At 36.4% G+C, this 22,439-nt stretch overlaps 1 protein-coding gene across 1 annotated transcript; it reads right to left on the minus strand.

Moving 5' to 3' along the window:
- Positions 1-588: 588 nt before the first annotated feature.
- On the minus strand, positions 589-17,774 carry LOC104417110 (protein NO VEIN). The gene is made up of 7 exons (XM_039299924.1): positions 17,308-17,774; positions 15,335-15,690; positions 13,121-13,613; positions 9,733-9,837; positions 5,229-5,433; positions 1,893-3,619; positions 589-816 (listed from the first exon to the last, which is right to left on the minus strand). The coding sequence occupies exons 1-7, from the start codon at positions 17,713-17,715 to the stop codon at positions 589-591; spliced, it is 3,522 nt and encodes a 1,173-aa protein (XP_039155858.1). The 5' UTR covers positions 17,716-17,774.
- Positions 17,775-22,439: the final 4,665 nt, after the last annotated feature.

Here is a 22,439-nt window from a genome sequence, read left to right on the forward strand (position 1 = left end):
AATATCTGAGAACATGGATATGAAATTATTGCTTCCAGTTCCTTCTAACAAATCCGATCTGAAGGGAAGAACAATGCAAGTTTTCCAGCAGCTAGTATTGAAATAATCAATATTAGCAGATGTTAACTTGCTTAACACATTATGATTGAGAGGGGGTATAACAGTTGGCAAAACAAATCCAATTTGTCCCTCACTTATGTCAAACTTTATATGGAACCCATTCGAATGAATCTCCGGTGCATCAGTAACCTGCAGAAGAATTTAAATATTTTTGGTGAAGTTCTTTCAGGATGCAATAGGGGCAATTTGCAATGACAATTGATAGCTTTATTTGCATACCATTTAGGAGAATGGTGGCATGACGAATTAGATTTGGCATTAATACTATATTAAAAATCCTAACCCAAAAGCTTAAGTAATTAGATGAAAAGACTACATTCATATAATAGTGCAATCTCATTGCTGACTTTCTGTTTTTTTCCCTTTCAAATCCATTTTACTGGCATATTGAATCCCTAAACCTTTTTGGGGTCTCGCAAATAAATAAGTACAGGATTTACCCAGAGAAAAGGATATGATGGAATTGTATTAGGCATCTCTACTTACACGGAATACTGATTTGAAACCAATGCCTTTTTTCCCTATATATCCAGCACTTCCTTTTTTTGTAGAATTGCCAACGTCACATAGTGCTCTAATGTCTTGAGCAGAAAAGCCCCGTTCATTATTCAGAATAATGATGCCTGACTTCTGAAGGATGAATATAAGAGCCGGCTCAACATTTTCTAAATAGGTATTATCATCAGCATTTTGAACCTGCAGCAAAAAGTAAATACATTAGAGCATTGAAATTTAATCAGCATTTTTTTCTGGTATTAAAATATAAATCCCTGTCCATAAACTTTTGTCTAACTACGAGGAATAGATAAATAAATGTGGGGAAATATTGGTTAGGTTTAGTGTACTCTGAATCGTAATATAAGATGACTAACACAGAAACAAAAAGTTCAGAGGAATGCAGATAAAGGATGATCACTTAAGACATCTAAACCAGGGGAATCAAATGAAGCTTTGTCAAGTTTATAGAGTTTCAGTCTCCAAAAATTATCTGAATTAAGTTTATAGAGTTTCAGTCTCCAAAAATTATCTGAATTCAGACTTATCAAATTCAAAATCAAAGGATCTCCTGGAGCGGAAATTGAAATTTGCAGCATAAGCTGTATGTCCATATTTTCTTCGCATAATTGAACTAGATGTCATGTTCATCAGTAGAAGCATAGAAAGTTTCCTTAATATTTTTTGCACATGTTGACTAATAAAACTACGATAAAGCCATCAAGTTGCTCTTATACATACTATAAGCGTAAGTTGACTTCACTGCATAGTAAAGAAAAATAATACTCTTTTAACATATCACAACATTGATAAGGAAGGCCACTTTCTCTAATGCATATGGCTAGGTTTTTGTTTGTTTGTGTGAATAATCAACTGGGCAAAATAATGTCATTAACTGCTCCACTAAGGCAGTCAGTAGTCCTAGGCAGAAGTGGCATTTCTTCCTTGTTTCAGCTTGAGGCTTCAGCAAATCAAGTGTAGACTTTCAGCTTAGGCTGTTGGAAAAAAAATGACAGGCATTTAACTCGGTTTCCCTTGTTTGTCCACACATGTATGGGCACATACTAATACCCTAAGGAACTTGACAAGAATGGATGAATGACTTGACCACAAAAGATCATTGCTGACCATGAATCAGACAAACAACTAAAGCAAAAGCATGAGCAGGCATCCAACAGGGCAAATGAATATTGTAAACTCGCAGTACTATCCTGCTAAATGATGACTGCTACAGGAGAGGAAAAGCAAAGATCAATGAAAAGCAACAGTGAACTTACTAACTCAAGAAGAAAATGAGAATCCTGAGAGTATAACTCCTGGGAAAGACAATGAAGTGCTCTCCCCAAACGGGCATGTTGCTTTTTCAACAAGCTACTTTCTGTACCAGAAAGACTAGGATCAAGACCAAATTCTTCTCGCCTTATAGATTCAATGATTGAGTAAGCATCCTCGTATTCAACGGTTTCATTTTGTGCCAGACTCTTATCAATGCAAACTTCTGGATTATCAGAACTGTGACAAATTTCATTATTTATGGTACCCTGACCCTTAGAAACAAGAGAGGACACATTATTGTCTTCTTCTGCAGGAGATGATTTTTGTGGATTGTATATCACAGACAGTGAATCTGTGCTTGACTTGGAGGTGTCAGCTTTGAATGATGGAGCTTCACCGAGTTTACACATCTCAACATCGGTAGAGGAGCAAAAGACAAGGTAGTCATCAATCCACTCCACAACACCAAGATATAGTCCCACTTCGTGAAGCATGATTCGTTCCTCCACAAGTTTACATTCTGACAAGATGGTTGAAGGTACATGTTTTATGACAGATTGCATACTGGATAGTAACACATCAGCAGCAAAAGCACGAAACTCTGAAGGAATATAACTGAGGCATTCAAGAAAATATCTTGATGCAACAAGCACTGCATTACACTTGCCAGTGGAATTCAGGAATGATTCATCTGACAGCTTTGACATACCAGCTGCTTTTTCTTGCATCTGAAGATTCCAACTGTTGTTCACTTCCTTATCGTCCAAGATGACTTCAAATGCACGACGTGCATGGCATTTTAAAAGAGACAGAGGAACATGTTTTTGTCCACCAAGTATTGAGAACAAAGAGAGCAACTGAACCGCTGTTTGGAAAGGCGATGATTGAAGGGCAGATTGCAGAAATAGATCCATGCTGGCAGAACTATCAATCCGGATCACATTACCATCTTTCGTCACTAAACACAACAAGTCTGTTCTATTAACTTCATTCAACAACCATCCTACAAGAGGGCCAAGATGTGGAGCAAACTTAATGTCCCAATGTGACCAAAGACTTAAATCTGACAGCATCGGCGCTCTTAATAAGACTTCGATTGCATCCTGAGATGACACTGATTCTAATTTTCCTATCTTCTGTGAAACATCGGTTACTCTACCAATGGTTTCAAGTTCAACCACATAATCATCATCAAGCGCCAGCATAGCCTGACCATGGGCACCCATCAATGTCTGAGAGAAAAGGACACATTTTGACATTGCGATACCTCTGTACTCTCCAACAATATCTAGAAAATTCTCCACTGAACCAACTTCCATTTTGAAACTGAGATTGGGGAATTGCTTCAGAAGCAATGTCGAAATCATCTGTTTGGTCACTACTTCGCCGTCCCACAAGCTATTCAATGCTTGTGATATTATTACCATCAACTGATGCTGCAGCATGCAAACCTCAAAGTGGGACTTCTCATGCATATCACCATTCAAGAACTGTTTCAGCACAGTAGGCATAAGAGATATGTGTTCTGTCAGGAAACTGAAAAACTCTCCATGACCAAGTGACTCAAATTCATTAACAAAAAATTGCTTTGCCAGCCAAGAGTCACAGTCAACAAGCTTTCTCAACAAATTAACACTCATCTCCAGAACTGATTTGTTGTTGCTTGTCTTCTCATGATCAAGCTGATAATAAGCATCAATTTCTCTGGTAATGTCTTCAACAGTGACACCTATTAATTGATATATAAGTCGATGATATCACAAGACTCGTCTATGAAAAAACAACTCAGCATCAAATGCACAAGTGTCTGACATCTTGGAAAAAAAAATATGGAGAATAAAGGTGAACAATGAACCAAATGCGGCGGCATACAAGCCGCCTGGGTAGAGTGTCAATCGAGCACATTTCTAAAAGATCATTCAATCCGTTGTCCTTGAGAAACTCAGCGGACCAAATGCACATGAATATATCTCAATCCAAAATCGAAAAATGAGTACCTTAATGAATAGTAGATAGTCCATGATAAAATCCAAAGATCCTAGGGCAAGATAGCCCAAGTAAAGATGTACAAGTGAAGAAAATTTCATCCAAATGTCATATATCCAGATCAATCTCTGAGATTCCCTCCCACAACTTTGTTCTAGTTTATAGCTGACTCCACAACTTCCAGTCAACTCATGCACGTAGTCTGTCCAATTTTCTTCCATAGTCATGCACATACTCTAACTCTTAACATTTTTTCCATATTGATCACACTGCCACCAACTAGAAATATTTGCCCGAAATGAATTTCCTACTCACAAGAAGGGATGTCATGATTTTCTACATCATTTATTTAAAAAAAATTGGTCTTACATAAATTATATTATCGTCTAAATCATATCTGAACCACTCCTTTAATCAAACAAGTACTTCAAATCAAGCCTGTCCATAGATATAATGTTACAAAATTGTCAAATTTCCAAAATCATGTTAAAAGATTGTTTTGTTCAAAGCTTAAGCAATCAGCAAAACTTGTCTATATCTTAATTCAGGCATATCCTCAACCCTCTCTATTGCATTTCACATAAAACACAGCATGTACATGTAACGATGTCAAGCAAAGAATCAATGAAAGGAATTCAATGATAGAAGAAATAGGAAAGCAAGAAAAATTACAATAGGACAGATCACTGGGATTTGAAACTTTGGCCTGTGCTTTGTCACCATGTTAAGATGTTGTTTTGTCCTAAGAGCTGAGATTAAATGGGCTCATTATGTATATCAAATATACTCTACGAGACAAGATTAAAGGATGCCATTCTAGTCAAGTCAAAGCTTACACAAATAAACTAAATCAATTACATGTATCATCGGCTATCAGATAAAGTGACCAAGTAAGATTTTACCAATGAAGCCACAATCTCGATTCAACTAAAATTATTTCAAGCAACCACTATTTCAATTTTACAAACATTGGTAACTAGAAGTATATCAAGCGACCTACTTTTTCATTTTTACATGCCACTCATTTCTTCTGTTTTACATAGTTGTAACTTCTATACCATCACTTAACCTTGTACTTTATACAAGATCAATGATAAAGAGTTGCGACTTGTATAGCGTTCTATGTGGAAATGGTAAGGCATTGTATTCTTGTCCAAAGCCAATTATGCTTGCTTGTCTCTATTCCAGACTGCGCTTAAATGAGTAAGATCCAATGTACTCGTGTGTAGGGTATAGTAAAAACAGAAGTTAGATTGATGCAAGAACAAAGAAAAGAGGGAACAGTAAAAAACACATGCTTTCAGATGACTGTTTGACTGTATACATGATGAATATGTATATAAGAACAATACTGGATAAATGACTCAGGGATCCATGCTTTGAGATGATACTTTTTGCAGGCTCTCCACTGTGCCGAGCATTGTCGGTTGCACTCTCTAAAGTTGAATGTGTATCTTTGCTTCCAGGTAGGGGGGTTGGCAGAGTGATCCCATCTCCCATTTGTTTACCAATAGCATCATATACATCTTCCAACATTCCACATTTGATACAAGTTACCTGCAATCAAGAAAAGAAGTAACCTATTGGCAATATAATCAAAAGAGAAGCCATGAAACCTGGCTTACATAAACTCATGATTCCAAACTAATACAAAAAGACTCAGCGTTTTAGACAAGAAGTTTGATAAAAAGAACAGCCCTTCCAGACAACTTTTAGTTAGTGCAACGTAATAAAATCACCAAACGAGTACTCATTGTTAGGGAAATCCCTTATGATATTTTGAAGATGACAAAATAAATCAAAAGCTACTAACATGTTTAATAATTGAGTAATAGATTATGCAGATGATAGAACATGTAAAGGATATTGTCAAAGTCTATACTTGGAAGAACCGGAAGATAGACTCTATGCTGAAGCTGAACTTCTTCAAACAGTGTTTAGACCTTAAAGCTAAATCTGTTTAGAAACAGATTATATTCAGATTTACGTTTGTAAAGTCTATTGCACTCAGATTCTACTTCAGACTGAAGACACTCAGACTATATTTTAGTCTGAACACCCTCAGACTTTATGTTCAGAACGAGACACAAGTTTAGAACGAAACAGATTCAGAACGAAACAACTTGACCAATGTAACACAAGCCCCAAACATATAATAGCTCGTGATCTGGTTTGGATTCCATATCAAGATTGATTTGATTGACTCAATCTAATTGATTGACAATTAGATCTTGAAGACAAGAACTTTCTATATGAAGAAGCTCTACATATGGAAACCAAAATTCTGTTTGTATGGGCGATTAGAATCAACTTGGGATTCTACTTTTGTTACTCAACGGTTACTAAATCTTCAAGATACAGATCTATCCAATGGATAAATTGGAAGACGATCCTCTAGATACTGTCCAACGGCTAGTTTGGAAAATGAGGAGTATATAAGGAGATCAAAGACCAATAAGCAAGTAAGAGACGGAGCGTAGAATTTATAATTCCAAAGTCTGAGCCAACTTTGATCATACAATTGTCTCTCGTGAGTTTAAACGTTTATGATCGTGAGAGAAATACCAAAAGAGTGACTTAGTGAGATAGTGTGATCTACAACCTCTTGTTGATTGCATAGTGGAATCCAGCCAGAAGGCTGTTAGCGTAGGAGAGTGGACGTAGGCTTGATCTAAGTTGAACCACTATAAATTATGTATTCTTATTCTCTTCCCTGAACTCCTTTATTTTATTCATGGTTCTATTTAACCGTTAAAGTTTGAACTCGCTTAAAGTCTGTTGTTCTTCAGACTCAGTTTCAAAGTTTGATCCTTATTTAGACTTTACTCGAAATTTATTTTATTCCTCATTTATTTGCCAATGTTTATTTTAAACACCTATTCACCCCCTCTAGGTGTTCATACTAGCACTTTCACTCATGCCATTTGTTCTCAATTCAGTAGTTCAGACAATCCAAAATATACTCTCTTGCTTTAGCACAAGACTATATTGGGCATATTTGAAATGACTTGTACTTCTCATTTTTTGCTTTTTTTCAAATCCTGTGACATGCACTTGACTTTGATCTAATAACAAAAAGATGAAACAATTCAAAATATCCATATGTTGACTTGTAAATTTGCAATTTTTTAATTCTTGTAACTTTAAAATATTTGCTAATTCAAATTTTGAGTGGGGAAAAAAAGCCAAAAGTTGGGCTATAAGCCAAACCAAACCTGTTTTCTGATAAATTCAACATCAATGCATAACCAAAATTTTCAACTTCATAAATGATTTTGGGAAAATTTCAAATAAAGGCCTAAAACGTGCTCATTTTCTCAAATAAAAGTTTGCAGTGGGCCTTGTTTCAAATAAGGGCCTGAAATAACAAAGTCAGTCTCAAAGAAGAGCCTAACCTCCCTAGGGAATTTTCATCATTTACTTTTTTTCTTTTTTTACTTTCTTTCGTTTGTTTCTTCCTTTTTTTTCCTTTATTTATTTATTTCTTTAAAAAAACCAAATTTTTAAAATTAAAAATAAAATATAAAACCTAAGAGGGAGGGCAGCCTCCCACGTGGTTTTTTTTTTTTAAATTTTATTTGTGTTTTCTACTTATTCTTTTTTTAAGTTTTAGTCTTTTTTTTCCTTTTATGAGTTTGTCTTTAAGAAAAAAAATAAAAGGAAAACTGAAAGAAAATAAAAAAATTAAAGGACAAAAATGCCCTTGGGAGGTCGGGCATTCTTTGAGACTGCTATGACCACTTCAAGCCTTTATTTAAAACAAAATCCACTTCAGGCCCTTATTTGAGAAAATGAGGGTAATTCAAGCTCTTATTTGAAACAAGGTCCACTTCGAGCCCTTATTTGGAATTTTCCCTAAATAATTTAATGAAGTAATAGAATAGACAACTAGAGGCAGATTAAAGTTGCATGGATGGTGACAATCCTAACAAGTTGGTTTAATTTTTTTTTTCCTGGCTAGGCATTGTTGGAACACCAACTACAATATCTTTATTGATAATGCTCCCAATTGGACGTTCATTTATGTGTTGTAATGTCTATACAAAAGCGGAGGTGAAGACACCAACAGATTTTCTTGTTAAAAGGAGGAGGAACTATTAGATGCTCATAACTTTCAACAAGTCCAGTAAAGTGCTATTTGGAAACCTCCTCTTCAGAAAGGAAGGTGGAGGGCAGGAAAGGCATAAAAGAAATGCATGTTTGAGAAATTTTTGAAATTTATTGCCTGGTGGAATAAATTAAGAATTTTCACTCAAAGTCTATTAGGATAGATCATGGAAGCAGGGTCTGGGATCACTATGACACATCCCTGTATTGCCTAACTCACATGGAACATGACCATAAAAACTTATAAAAGGTATTGCAACAATTTTCCAACTTCATCTGGATTCAGGTTTGATATTAATTGTCAGAGAGTGAAAATCTGGGCTACTTTTTGGTTTCACAATAATGCTCTCTGTGAAATTATCCCCAATTATTAGCTATTGCAGAAGATAAGATCTACTGTCATCCTAGTCGATTCAGGCAGTAGATTTTTTTACATGGGGATCGGACTGGGACTTACAGATTCATTTCGTTTTCTAAGAATCTGTCATTATCCAAGACCAGAGGAGCGAGGACAGACAGAGAACTGTGGTAAGCAACAGAAGATTTATTGTTTAACAATACCATTGGGATTTGACAAATAAGAGTAACATTTTTTTCCCACGAAGCTACATTGGGGATCAAAGCTCCCTCCATAAGTCCTTGTTTTTGTTTCTAGGGAGTCTAGAAACCATGCTTCCACCATATATTAACAGCTATGTGAGACTACCCCAAACTGCTAAAGCATGCCGATGTTGCCTTTTCAGGTAAAGCTGTAAATATTCTGCTTCATTGTCCAGAAGCAACAGAGAATCAATCCAACTTACTATCATTGTCTACTCTACAATTTCTTGGATTATACCACAATTTATCAAAAGGCTCCACAAGCACTGGAAGTGGAGCTGAGGAAATAAAAAGGAAGAGAGATGTGGAGGTCTCCTCCTTTATGCATAAGGTGGAATATTTAGTCCCAAAGAAAAGATTAGATCTTTGAAGAACAAGAACTGCAGTTCTCTCAGCCAAAAGCTATCATTAATAAAGATAGATGGAGCTATATCTGGGTTCTCTTTTCTTCTGCTTCTTATTCCCTCTTTTATGTGTTCCTATTGCACTTGTAACTGACATACATTAGTCTGATAATTCCTGAATTCTTGAATGTACCGGAATTTATCAAAAACTTTCACTATCTTACACAAATGAAGAAGCTTTTCATGGATAGTAACTGAAGGTATTAAGTCTAAACGTTTCTCTATCTGCAACAAGAAACACAGATTAAACAAGGTCCTCCAGAATAAGAACAACTTGCTATACCTTAGTGCCAAAAAACACGTGACAAGTTTGCTTAGTTGGAAGGGTACTTTTAGGTAGATTAACTTACTATGACTAGCTTAATTTCCTATGAATAAGATGATTCAAATTTTAGGATAAGTTGTATGGTTCCTGCTTCAAAATGAAGGAAGCCACTAAACATCTAGATGCTCAGATAAGAAACAGCCTCTCTGATTTTATCTTCATCCTACTTTCCCCTCATAGCTTCATGTCCCTCTTTCACTGGCTCCTCTACAAACAGAACTTTGCAGAGAAAAACAAACTAAGAACCAGAAACAGGTAGAACATAGAAATCAAGGTGTTAAAGGGAAATAGGTATTAACTTTCATGAGAAAGTGAGATCTGCTTTAACTGTCAACTTGAAAATTGAACCTTCAAAGGCAAAATATAAGGCAAAATATATACAGTCTAAAGGAAAAATAAGGAAAATCATGATCAACTCACAGCGACATTCAACAACCCGACCAAGGGATATGTTTGAAGCATCTGGCCCATCTTGCGTCGGTTTTTCTGGTTGAGTACATACATGTCTAGCATTTTCTCCATGACCTAAAAAGATGTAGAACTTGTTTCAGAAGCTGTGCATGCGCTGAATTCTAATTAACCACCCAATCTACTGCCATAAGACCCTTTTTGACATCATCAAAATTTTAAAGTTCATCTGTAGTTCATGCATTTTTTATGTGGTCAGTCAAGATGGTGAAAGCTTGAAGTTATGTATGTAGGAGGGACTGCGGATCAACCTCTTCCTATTTTCTATTGCCAACATTAGATCTATGCAAGAGTATAAAACATTAAATCAACCTATGACTAGATCCAGGTGGTGACAGGCCAAGGAAGTGCATATAATAAGCCTCTAATTCAAAATTCTGAAAGAACATTTATTGAGTTGAAGTGCCAAGTATCCCATAGTATGAACGCCAAGGCAGCCAAATTGCATTAAAATGTTTAAATCGGATAGAAAGCTCTCAGGCACAGTATTGGCTTTTCTATGAAAAGTCTAGTACATATTATACTGTTTGCTTGCAGTAATAGTGACTGCAGCTGCCACATTACCGCGAAAGCTATTACAACCAACTCCATCATAACAGTTATTCCGTAAATGCCCCGCTCTTTTTCTGTCACTTTACTCGTATTGAATTATTAAAACTCACTTACGCAACTACTCTACTTTTATATCATTAGTAATAGTTATATATGATTAGACTAATCCTAATGCTGATTTTTAATATAAAGTGATCTAATATATAATAAAATATTTATACACTACACTAATGATTATAAATAAGGAAATAAATAATTGCCATAAAATATAAATATTATCCTAATTGATGTTGTTAAAATTGTACCATTCACGACTCAAATTGTATAATTCCATTCAATTCACATACAAAACGATTAGATTCATAATTATAAATCAGAGATGCATTAGATTACGATACACTTCAACACCACTTGGCCAGACTTTATATTTGTGATTGTTGGGCCACAAAAGTCTTGGCGTTATGCTTTATAACAAAGTTACCAGAATCGTGCGGTAACTCGATCTATTCATATGATTCATTTCGATTGAAGGCCCTAGTGATAAGTTTCCATTAGATAAATTGCTAATCATTCAAATTGTAGGTGAATCTATCAATTCACTAACAAATCCACAATTCAGCACACACACACACGCACGCGCGCACGTTTACCTATCAAAACTATGTAACTTTGTCATATTTCACCATAAATGTTGAATTTTTATGGTTACAAAATAAATAACAATAAGTTTGCACTTTATTATGCAATGTTAAATGAAATGACATATAAACATTTGTGGTTTATATTTGAATGTAATATTTATGTTAATAAAACAATTAGAAATTATATCTTCTTATGCATAGGGATCATCACATGCACTCGAAATTAAGATTTCTTTTTCCTAGATCATAATTCTAACACAGAATTTTATATCATATAATATCTTCTTTTTTTATGAAATTCATAAATGTGCATCACACAAAATACTTATTTAAGGTACTACACCGAATCTTACAATTTGATTCAAACTTGTTCCATTATTCATAAATTTATGATTTCAATTCACGATACGCATATCAATGCTTTATACCCATTTAATATTTTGAATGTTTATATATCGAAATTTTATAAAAGGCATCCTTTGAATTTCTTACATCCGTCATTTGGATTTATACAATACAATGGCGTGTATTTCTTCAATATTATACGTTTATATGTCTTATTACAATTTTTTCCCACATTTTTGCAACTAATGGTAGACTTTAGTAAGATATCTTTCTTTTTTAATTTATCCTAAAGGTTTTTACTGAATCTCACAATTCATGGTCCAAATCCTGATTTGACAACATTGCTTGCAGCACACAATGTTATATTACATACAAAATTGTATACATGATATTATTGGAATATAGTTACTAAAGTTTATATATGATTATGCAAAATTTCACAATTTACTCTGAAATCACACATAATATAATACTTAAACTTTATATGTAGTAGCATTATTATCATTGTAATTAATAATAATTTTATATATTTCTAATTTATCATGTATAAACTACTTGCTATTTTATATAAAGTAACGAAACAACATTACTGCTATTATATTGTTATAATAATTAAGATAAAAAACGAAATACATGAACTAATTAATAGTATAATTAGTTGAAATACCTAATTACGAATGCATAATATAAAGAGCAAAATTACTAACTAGTTGCTATTACAAAGTAAAGGCTCTTTAGTTTTTTTACCTCTATTTTCACTACTTTTGTGTCAAACTAAACAATACAGTAACTATTTCATTACCAAAACCAAACAACGTGATAGCTATTACAGCAGTATTCTGCTATAGCCATAACAACAACTCTATTACAACTTAGCTTTAAGGCAACCTAACAAATATACAGGGTGCATTTGTTTCTTCAAAAATGATTTTCCAAATTTTTATTTGGTTCGCTGAAAACGGATAATCAACGGAAAAAAAATTACATTCAAGGAAAAGCACACTTAAAAGGGAGGAAAATGATTTCTCCATCTTAAAAAGAAGAAATTAAGCTCCTTTTCCACACGCACACTCACACAGAGTTTTAACCTATGTACTTTCCCTCTCTGCGAGTCTTCACTCCTCTTCGGTACCTTTTGTACCTTTGCTTCTCTTCATAGCAAACTCACAAACTATTTCATCTTGAGTGAAGTTTTATGAGCAATGACAGATGAAGTTTGTTTATTATTTGCATTTTCTATTTTTTTGGCATCCTTCATTAGGCCATTTTATTTGGTAATAAAAAAAATTAAAATTTATACTTCATATAGTAGCATCATTTTAGATAAGGAGTTAGATATCATCATAGTATTTATTACTAGGAACAACATATAATTATAATGAAAAGAATAATTTTTAAAGGTGAGATCTAAACATCACCAGACAACTGAAAACCAGCCATTTTCTTTGGAAATGATTTTCACAGTAAAATTTCTTGTCCTTCAACAAGTTTCTTGTGAAACAAACGCACCCCCCTGGTATTGGTGAATTGAGCATGATAGAGAATAATCACACAAGTCAAGGGATTGTCAATGTAAGGAGTAGTGTGATTGTCACAATTCAACCAAAGAATTGAAAGTGGAAGCACTTGTACATAGCACATGAATCTAATAGCTAGATGGTGGAGCACCTCCTAGGGAATGAATATTACCATTGCTCATTTAAGGAGATGCAAAATAGTCAAAACCTGAAAAACTAGGGACGGATATTAGATGAAAGTTTAATGGCATCGATCATTTCAAGAAATGAAAACCATGAACTTACCTTGGAGAGAGAACATGCTCGACACGCTTCCTTCCATGTTTCCATGAAACTTCTCATAGCACTTATCTCCAGAACCAGTGTAGCACCAGTCTTTTTTTTAAACTTTTTTGTGTAATTGGCTCTATTCGACGTATTCCTCAAAATTTTGTCCCTCTGTTTCATGTCTCTTTCAAGCCATCCTACATAAGTAAGATCTTTGGTCTTAATAATCTTGGAACTTTCAGATGCCTTGCTGAGCATGTTTTGGCCTGTTTTTTCATCCCTGTTACAATCATCATCATGCTTCTTATCATCATTAAAGAAGTTGTCACCATCTTCATCATCTGAACTTGAAGAAACCAAATTTAAGTCCTTGCCAATAAAATCTTCCTCCCATGGCATACAAATATCATCCGGCCGCTGCTCATTAGCTTGTTGTTTCAGCTTCTTCACAGATGTCCTCAAGCTTGTCTCTTCTGATCTCTTTGCATCTAAGATAAAGGATATATGAAGCCTACATATATGAAGGGAAAAACAAATAATGAAACCTTCATTCATGAACAACAAGTTTAATTTAGTTGACACAGCAGATAATAATGTCTACAGAACGTGATACACCTGGATGCATAGGAAGCACACAAATGTCACCATCAAGAAAATTTAGCTATCTATAATTGATCTCTCAGTATGATTTATTATCATCATAGTTTAATGAGCCATTTCTGGTTGATCCCACATTTTGACTTACCATCTGATCTGGCATTTTTCAAGGAGCGTGACCTAATGTGCCATCTCTAGGTAGGAATGTTTGGACAATGGGAAAGATAAAAAGAACATGCCAAATGGCTTTGAGACATTGAGAGGGTACAAGAATGACAAACCACTCTCAATTAGAATAACTTGAGAAGCTAAGCTGGTCATATTAGAAATTCAAAGCTCGGAATAGACCTATATCCATTCAGAGGCATATGTTGATATGATAATTAGTCCGATGATGGAAGTGGACAAGCTCCTCATACCTTAAAGTCTCTCTTTGCAGTCCTCACTCACTCCATACTCTACCAGCACGTTTGTATCCCCATCCATTCCCCCCCCCCGCCTTCCCCCAACCTAACCATCTCATTCCAGCATTGAGAATTGTTCTCTAACTTCTCTAACCCATAACCATCTTGTTCAAGCCTAGCATGCCCCACCAAGCTCGTAATGCATGAGTTGTGTACAGTTTTAACAAACAGGAGATACACTTAAACATGCACAGAACATTCACCAGGATGCATTAATTGACTTGAACTGCAAAAGGCAGACTACTCATCCGCATGTCTGATGAACAAAAAAGATTAGTTTTCTACAATTACTTCAGTGCCTCAAAAAAGCGAGTTGTTTGTATATTCTCAAAACTGCAACTTGACTGTGGGTTTCTTTTAAATCCATTTCTTGTTCATCCCATTTTCTCATTATTCACTAATCCTAAAGATAAAGGGCTGTTATGTTTGCCAAATAGAAAATCCTCAACTAAACATGTTCAACAATATGAAGCTACACCATGTAAAGAAGATGTGAATTTAGCAAGTTTTAACTGTTCATCCTATGAGAATTTAGCACACAACATCAAAACTGCTGCATGATAGAGACAACATTTAAGTAGTGAACCCAAATAGGGAAAGTTTCACATCGAAAAAGGCTTCTTTGCATGTACTACTTATGAAAGCTATCAAGCAGCGCTAATGAAATAATTAACTTATACTACTATTTGAGTTACTCTGAAGAATTCAATGCTTAAAATCTAGTGTCAACTTTGTTAAGCAAGTCAATTAGAATCTGGAAAACATCAGTGAAATCAAGTTGTGGAAAGCATTCAAAGCCATTAAAACTACCTCTAGTTAGATTCTCTAGTCCTTCAATAATTTGAATAATGCAATCACTAATTTTTGTGTCCAAAAGTCCAAATAAACTAAAGAAAAGAATTATCGAGATGAAGGATATAGGGAAAAACATTTGCAATAGCGTATAGGAGTCAAATTCTTTTGCTACAGAAAACTATTCTCAAGAAGTTGGAAAATGCTTACTTCTCTAAGCTTATATAGTTTTTGACAAAGCAATAATAAAAGATTCAAATGAGAGGAATGGCAAAGACAAGCAACAGACTCTGCATACCAAATCAGCTTTTCTAATTATGATCTCTATCCTACATAACTTTGTTATCAGTTAAACAAAATAAAAACAAAAAATACGCACCCCAGGTTCCGAATTCGTACTCCAAGCTTTTCCGTTCCTGAGACTGATTTCTCTTTGGCTATAAAGCTGAGAAGGTCCTCAATCTCAATGGGTTTTCTACTCTTGCATTTCCCACTTTTGCGTTTAATAAAGAATTCAGCAAGAAGACACACAATCTCCTCACTAGTTATCTCGAGCACTTCAGTCATATCGCTGTTCAGGGAAAAGTAATGCCTAACAAGGGGATATTGCAAAAAGGGGCCCAATTCAAGCTCTTCAAATCGTTCAATGCCCTCATTTTTGCAGATTGCTATTTGCATATCATACAATGAGGTGATTTTCCGGGTTTCCACAAAGCAATGGATAAATGCATTTATCTGCGGAACATTAAACAAAGGGTGAGTCAAAAAGAAGAAAGTCAATATAAATCTATCTCCAAACCTTAGACATGTTGTGGCGACGAATCTCTTTCCTGCCATTACCATGTAATTTAGGAAAAAGAACACTCGAACAACTTCAGATTCTAACCAAAAAGGGAAAGAAATGAAAATCGGAAAAGATATTACAGATAGTCTAAAACAGGCCTGTCTTACTCTAAAAATAAGCATTTTGCACAGTTTGTAAGAACTTAAACATCTAATATGCAGGATCCAGCACCAATTGAGCCATGGGAAAACTTATACGGTTAATATCTACACAACAAGAAAAAGCTCCAACTCTCCCTAATCTTTCTCAGTACCCAAATGATCAAACTTATTACTCAGCTGCTTTTCCTAATCCCCGCAAAATTGAGCAGATTCTTTTTCCCCATTCTCTCATTTGCTATGAGCTACAATGTAGACATTCCAATTACTTACATTGCGCAGCCCTTATATTCTGTTATGCAGCTGTACACCAGTACAAACAGCAATAGTCATTAGCTCATGGAAGAAATCCAATTGACTAAAGACCTTTCCAAACCTAGAGTAAACTTCAATTGTAACTTGTAATAGATAGAAACAAATAGAAACCTTATTTGGGTGTTAACTTCTTCAACTTTTCTAGCATTGGGATAATCACTTATCTATGAGTTCTCCATGATTATTTTATAAATCCCACACTCTTTTCTGACAAACCACAAGTAGGTTGCAGCGAAATGTTAAGAAATCATGAAAAAGGAAAAGGAAAGAGAATGATGATGAATCGAGGTCCTTGTATACTATTTGAATATCTTACTTGGAAAATACTTGCTTGGGGTATAAGGGTAATGCAATTGCTTGAGGAAGAATGGTATTGCCGGGAAGACAAACAAATTTCAATCCTTAATTCAATGGGTATCTCACTCAGTTACATAGAAGATTATGGGAAATCTACTTGAATTCATCTCATGTTTGTTTTTGCAGAGAGTCCACTAAATTGATCCGCAAATGTAAGCAACTCAATATAAACAATGGATGGAGTCCATTAAGTATATGTTCCGTAAATTTGATGATGGAATCCCACAAGAACATAAACAAATAGGTAAAAGGCAAAAAGAAAAGCAAAAAGAAAAAGGCAAGATAACCAATGAGTTCATGGCCTCACATAACCATTATAGTACCCCGACCTTAAAGAAAGACCTTGACGAAGAAGTCTGTCAAATTCCCAGTTGACTAAAAGCCCTTATGGTCAACGTCCTAATTCCTACTAAGCATCCTCATTTCCTATGTTTCCTCTCTTGAAAAGGAAAATCCAGGGGAGAAAGAACCGCCAACCCAGATTGCAGAGAGAGAAGGCACTCACAGATCATCCAAGTAAATGCAACTCAACCTTAAAAGGCAAAATTCTCTAGCCCCTCACTTGAGAGCTAAGTAAAACATGAGAGAAAGAGAGAGAGAGAGAGAGAGAGAGAGAGAGAGAGAGAGAGAGAGAGAGAGAGAGTCGTCTTCCTAAGCCATTATTCATTCCACACAGTTTCAAGCAGTCTAAAGACAGAGAAGAGACGAAACTTATGACAACGATGAGAAAACCTTCACCTTTCCTTCAACAGCCATTAAGCTCCTAAGAGAGGGCACCTGCTGCATGCTGAACCCCAAGGAGTCCCACGACTCGACCTGCAGAGCCAAGACCACGGCCTGCGAGACTTTCCACGACGAGACGCTCTCTCCGGCGGCGAGGAGATCGCGCCGAGCCTTCGCGACGGCCCGGTCGATCCTCTCCAGCCGCTCCGCGTTGCTCGGAACAGAATGTTGCGCATGCTGGTAAGGTTGACGACGATGATCGGGTGGTCTCGTGAGAAGGGTCGGAGGAGGCCACGCTCTAGCGGGAGGATAGTAAGGATCGTGGTGCAGCTGCACAGGAGGCGGGGGTCCGCCACCGCGACCACCGCCTCTTCCGCCGCCGCGGCTGGGAGGGCGAGGGCGTATCGGCGGTGACCCGTCCATATTCTTCGTCGGAAGTGGTACAGAAAAGCACTGTGAAGCGCCACAGAGAGAGAGAGAGAGAGAGAGAGAGAGAGAGAGTACGTGAAAGAGAGTCGACGACGGACAGAGGTCAATTTTCAAGGCAAAGAAAGGAAAAGGCGGGCGCTTTAGCTTCTTTGCTAAGTTTGGCCTAATCTTTCTTTGTACTAATTGCTAAAATAATAACCAAGCTGTTGGATTCTTTCCTATTTTCTCACTCCGCTGCTTTTTCTTTTCCAAATAAACCCCTATGCCATGTTCAGGAAATATAGGAAAATGGGGCCAATGGAAGTTTTGATTGAAAATGAAAAAACTTTTTAAAAATTTTAAAAGATTAAGAGGAGTGAAAATTCAAAATTTTCTGTACTTTTCTTTTTTAATTTTTCTTTACTCCTGCTCAAGACCATATTATGAGTATTTGTCATGTATTTATTTATTTCATCCACAATGCATCTATAATTTTGTCATAAGGAAACGGGGTAGCCGGTAAAGTGGAGCTCTTTAGAGAGATTAGGATCTTTATATATATTTTTTGGTAAGGTAAATAATATTTTGACTTTTGAACCAAAAACTATACATAAGGATCTCGGCACCAAAAACTTATACTAAAAAAGACGAACATGTCAAACCAAGTGGAAGGGTGTCGAGTAAAATCTTTGGATATATTCATGTTATCATTAAGGCAACAAAACACATATGGTTAGAATACGTTTATTGATTTGAGGCAATGATATGAGTATCATAAGGGAAAATTCCAAATAATGACCTTAAGTGTTTTCATTTTTTTTAAATAAGGGCCTAAAGTGGATCTTGTCTCAAATAAGAGTGTGAAACGCTCTTATTTTTTAAAATAAAAGTCTAAGTAGATATTGTTTTAATTAAATGTCTGAAGTTACCATATCAATGCTTAACTTATCAACTGATAAGGGCATTTGCATTCTTTATTTTTTTTTTTTTTTCATTTTTTTTTTTTCCTTTTAATGTATTCGATGAAAAAATTAATTAAAAAAGGGAAGGGGAAGGGAAGGCAGCATGGTGGGGGATGGCCAACCAAGGGTCAATGAGTGTCACCGAGCCCTAGCTAGTGGACCACAGATGAGGGCCTACGATGGTGGGGTAGCACCTATGATGGTGGGGGTAGCGACGACGAGGCCTCGCCTCTTGATTTCCTTCCTTTCCTTTTTATATTAGATTTAACTTTTTATTGATATAATTAAATAATATTTAAAATTAAAATTGCATTGGACCAAAATGCCCTTAACCGATCGGAATATTTAGGTGGCTGATGAGATTAGGTCCTTATTTAAAATTATCATGATTACTTCAGGCTCTTATTTGAAATTGTCATTGTCACTTTATGCCTTTTTTGAGAAAATGAAGATATTTTATGTTCTTATTTGGAATTTTCCCCATGAGATTTGTTTTGATATGTAGAACCCATTTATGATCAAATGTAATTTGGACCCCTTTATCTCATCAGTCAACCTTTAGTCAACTGTTAGTCAACCCTGTGCAAACTTAAAACGAAACTAAAATTTGAGGTTATAACAGACAATTTAAGGAGAAGAAAAAGTAAAGTCAATAGTCAACTTAACGATTAAGTAGATCAGTAATTTTTTGCTAAGGCAACATTTAGGCGACGGCCACTTTCGTGAAGAAAGAATCAAAATCTTTTCTTGCAATGAAGAGAGCCATTGTAGGAGGATACAATCCAAAATGGCATATTCGAAAGCAACACTTAAAAAAGAGACTCTGTTACTATATTTATATAGATACCAATCATGGAAATTGCAGGAATGTTGTGGCCAAAGCAGGAGGTTGAAAGGGGCGATGGGTTCCGTCATAATGTAGAAAAGTAATATTCGATATCTTTTAATATAAAGAAAATCGCTTGTACCCTTCAATGTTCAAATGCATATATCCGTTTTCATATTGCTAAAGCCAAGGTAGGAACTGCATCAATGATAACCATTTGTGCAAGATAGCCATATAGTAGTTCTTGTTTCCATCCCTTGTCAAAATATAACCAATGAACAGAATGCAATTTAGATCCATAGACAGCCCACCTTATCCGACATTTTTGTAATGTAATAATGGTTTATTTGTACATTATTTTCTTCTTTATCATCATCGTAGATAATTTGTTTTATATCATGCTTGGGCATGCATAATTGTTGCCTTCATATTGAAGTCGTCGTCCTCCTCCTCGTCATTATAATAAGTAAGTTGAAAAAACGGATAAAGGAGAGGACGAGTGCCCCAAACTTAGGGTGCGTTTGGATGGGCATTTAGAAAGCCCATCCACGCCCCAAAGCTCTTTCACCCAAAAATGGGGTGTTTGGCAACCTCCTTGAAGGAGCTTTCAAATGAAAGCCTCCCCTTGGAAATGCTGAAAGCCCAAGGCTGGTAGGGACCAGCCTTGAGCTTTCAGCATTCTACCCAATGCTGAAAGAATTTTTTTTTCCTAAACTATCCTTATTAATTTTTCATATTTCCATTATTGTCCCCGTATTTATTTATTTTTTTAAATGGAAAAGGAGTAGCCCTTCGCCGGACCGGCGAAGGGCGACGGCCGTCCGGCGAGGTCGCGCGACCCGGCCGAGGGGGCCACGGAGGTCGCCCGCCCTCGGCTAGGTTGCGCGACCCTCGCCGAGGGTCGCCCGAGGTCGGGCGACCTCCGGCGGCCCTCGGGTCGGTCGCGACCCTCGCGGCCCTCGGGCCGGGTCGCGCGACCCTCGCCGGAGGTCGCCCGACCTCGGGCGACCTCGGGCGACCTCGGCACGCCGCCGGCGCGGATCTGGCTCGCCGGCGGCCGCAGCCCCCTTCGCCGGTCCGGCGAAGGGTTTAGCCGAATTTTTAAAAAAAAAAAAAAAGAAAAAAAAAAAAAAAAAAAATATATATATATATACACACACACACACATTATACCCATCAAAAGCCCATTATAAAAGTTCTTCTTACCAAACGCACATTCAACTCAAAGTCCATTTGCAAAATTTTTTTACCAAACACCATTGCATTTTTCCCAAGTAGCTTTGGGCTTTCAGCATTTGCATTGGACTCAAAGCCCATTGCAAATGCTGAACCAAACGCAGCCTTAATGTGTGAGTAAAGAGAAAGTGGGGCAGTTGACAGGATGAAGAGGAGAGTGAGGGAGGGCTTTATAAAAGCAGAGACAAAAGACGGGGAAAAGTAAAAACGGATTAACGCGAGTAATTGCCGAATAATTTACTTGGAAAATAAACTTAAGCCCTTCATAGTAATTCTTAACACCGAGGATTTGAGTATTGGATTTAAATCGTGCACACCCATAAGGTAAAGGACCTCGCTTTTATGTCCAGTGGATTGTCACCTTCGGCCTACAGATAGTTGCCATCATAGGTTGCCATCATAGGCAAGGATGAGCACTTTCGCATGTGCAAGTTCCCTTTTATCATCTGTTTGGACTTTGGGAATCTTGTACGGATGTACGGTGCCTTCTTCTTCTTATTTTTTTCCTTTTTCTTTTTTGAGTCTAATACAATGAATCAAATGTTAGTCACGTGGGTCCATTTGCAAAAGTCGCTAGAAGGTATTAATTAATGTTCTCTTACTAACATTCTCATCCTTCTCTTTTGTAAGTTTGGTTTTCTTTTGTACTTTTAGAAAAAAATAATTATAATTAATGCATTCCGTCGTTATCTTGTAAGTTTGATTTTCTTATGTACTTTCAAGAACAAATTATAATTGCAATAATACATTCAAACCGGACTCCCAAATGTACCGATTTATAGATGGGCGTTTTAAGCGGTGCTAACATCTTCCTCATGCGGAAACCGACTCCCAAACCTGAGCTTTGGCTGTTGACCAGATAAAATGCACTTCCAAAGTTGAAAATGCTAAAAAATGTACACTTCATTCTTTCCGCATCGACAAGATTTTTGAATCGAGTGTCTTGATATGGAAACGATGTGGAGAGGAGTGTCCTTTAAAAGGATTATTTATTTATGACAAGCTATTCGCATGGTTAATAGATCAAGTGAACCTATAGACTCAAATCGATTGAACCTATCCAAACTTTAGACAATTGGAAAGCCATTCTAAATTTGGGCGCAACGTGAACGAATGAGGCTTGGATAAAGTCATAAATTTAAGGGAATTTAAGTCCCCTCAACCAAATCCTTCTCTTTCTTATCTCTCTACCCCACCCTCCTCAGCCTTTAACACGCGGCCACTCCATCACTACGCCCTTAAGCGGCCTCGGCTTAGGTCACCCACGGCGTTATCAAATTTGTCGGTTGCCCCACCACCGTTATTGGCCCCAACAGCGACTCCCAGCCCCTTTAGTCTTTGCCGCCAGTCAATCTCAATCTCCTCCACTTTCTCTATCTAATCGACTCTCTCTCTTCTATCTAAACTTGACAATGGCATCGAGATTCTCAAAATTGATAGAGTCCAAAGCATCCATAGGGGCGTTGGGCCTCTAGGTTTGTATTAAGGATAACAACTCATAACTCGTTCAAATTCAAAATATTTGAAATTAGTCAACACTTATCTCATTTAGTTATTACTGTAATTGACTAATTCAAAATATTTTAATGAATTCGTCCATTCTCATCTCATGTAATTGTTATTTTTTGTTATTCTGTAATTGAATTAGTCCATCTATATTACTTGCAATTACTATGACAGCTAGTGGATAAACTCTATAAATACAAACGCTATCC

Source organism: Eucalyptus grandis, chromosome 8 (assembly GCF_016545825.1).
Source record: "Eucalyptus grandis isolate ANBG69807.140 chromosome 8, ASM1654582v1, whole genome shotgun sequence".
Lineage (NCBI taxonomy): Eukaryota > Viridiplantae > Streptophyta > Magnoliopsida > Myrtales > Myrtaceae > Eucalyptus > Eucalyptus grandis.

Excerpts from the sequence above, each read along its gene's own strand:
- LOC104417110 (XM_039299924.1), bottom strand. The coding sequence starts at position 17,715 with ATGGACGGGTCACCGCCGATACGCCCTCGCCCTCCCAGCCGCGGCGGC. Across the intron at positions 13,614-15,334 it reads GTACGAATTCGGAACCTGGG|GCTTCATATATCCTTTATCT; the intron begins GTGCGTATTTTT and ends TCATATATGTAG. Across the intron at positions 9,838-13,120 it reads GAGCATGTTCTCTCTCCAAG|GTCATGGAGAAAATGCTAGA; the intron begins GTAAGTTCATGG and ends ACATCTTTTTAG.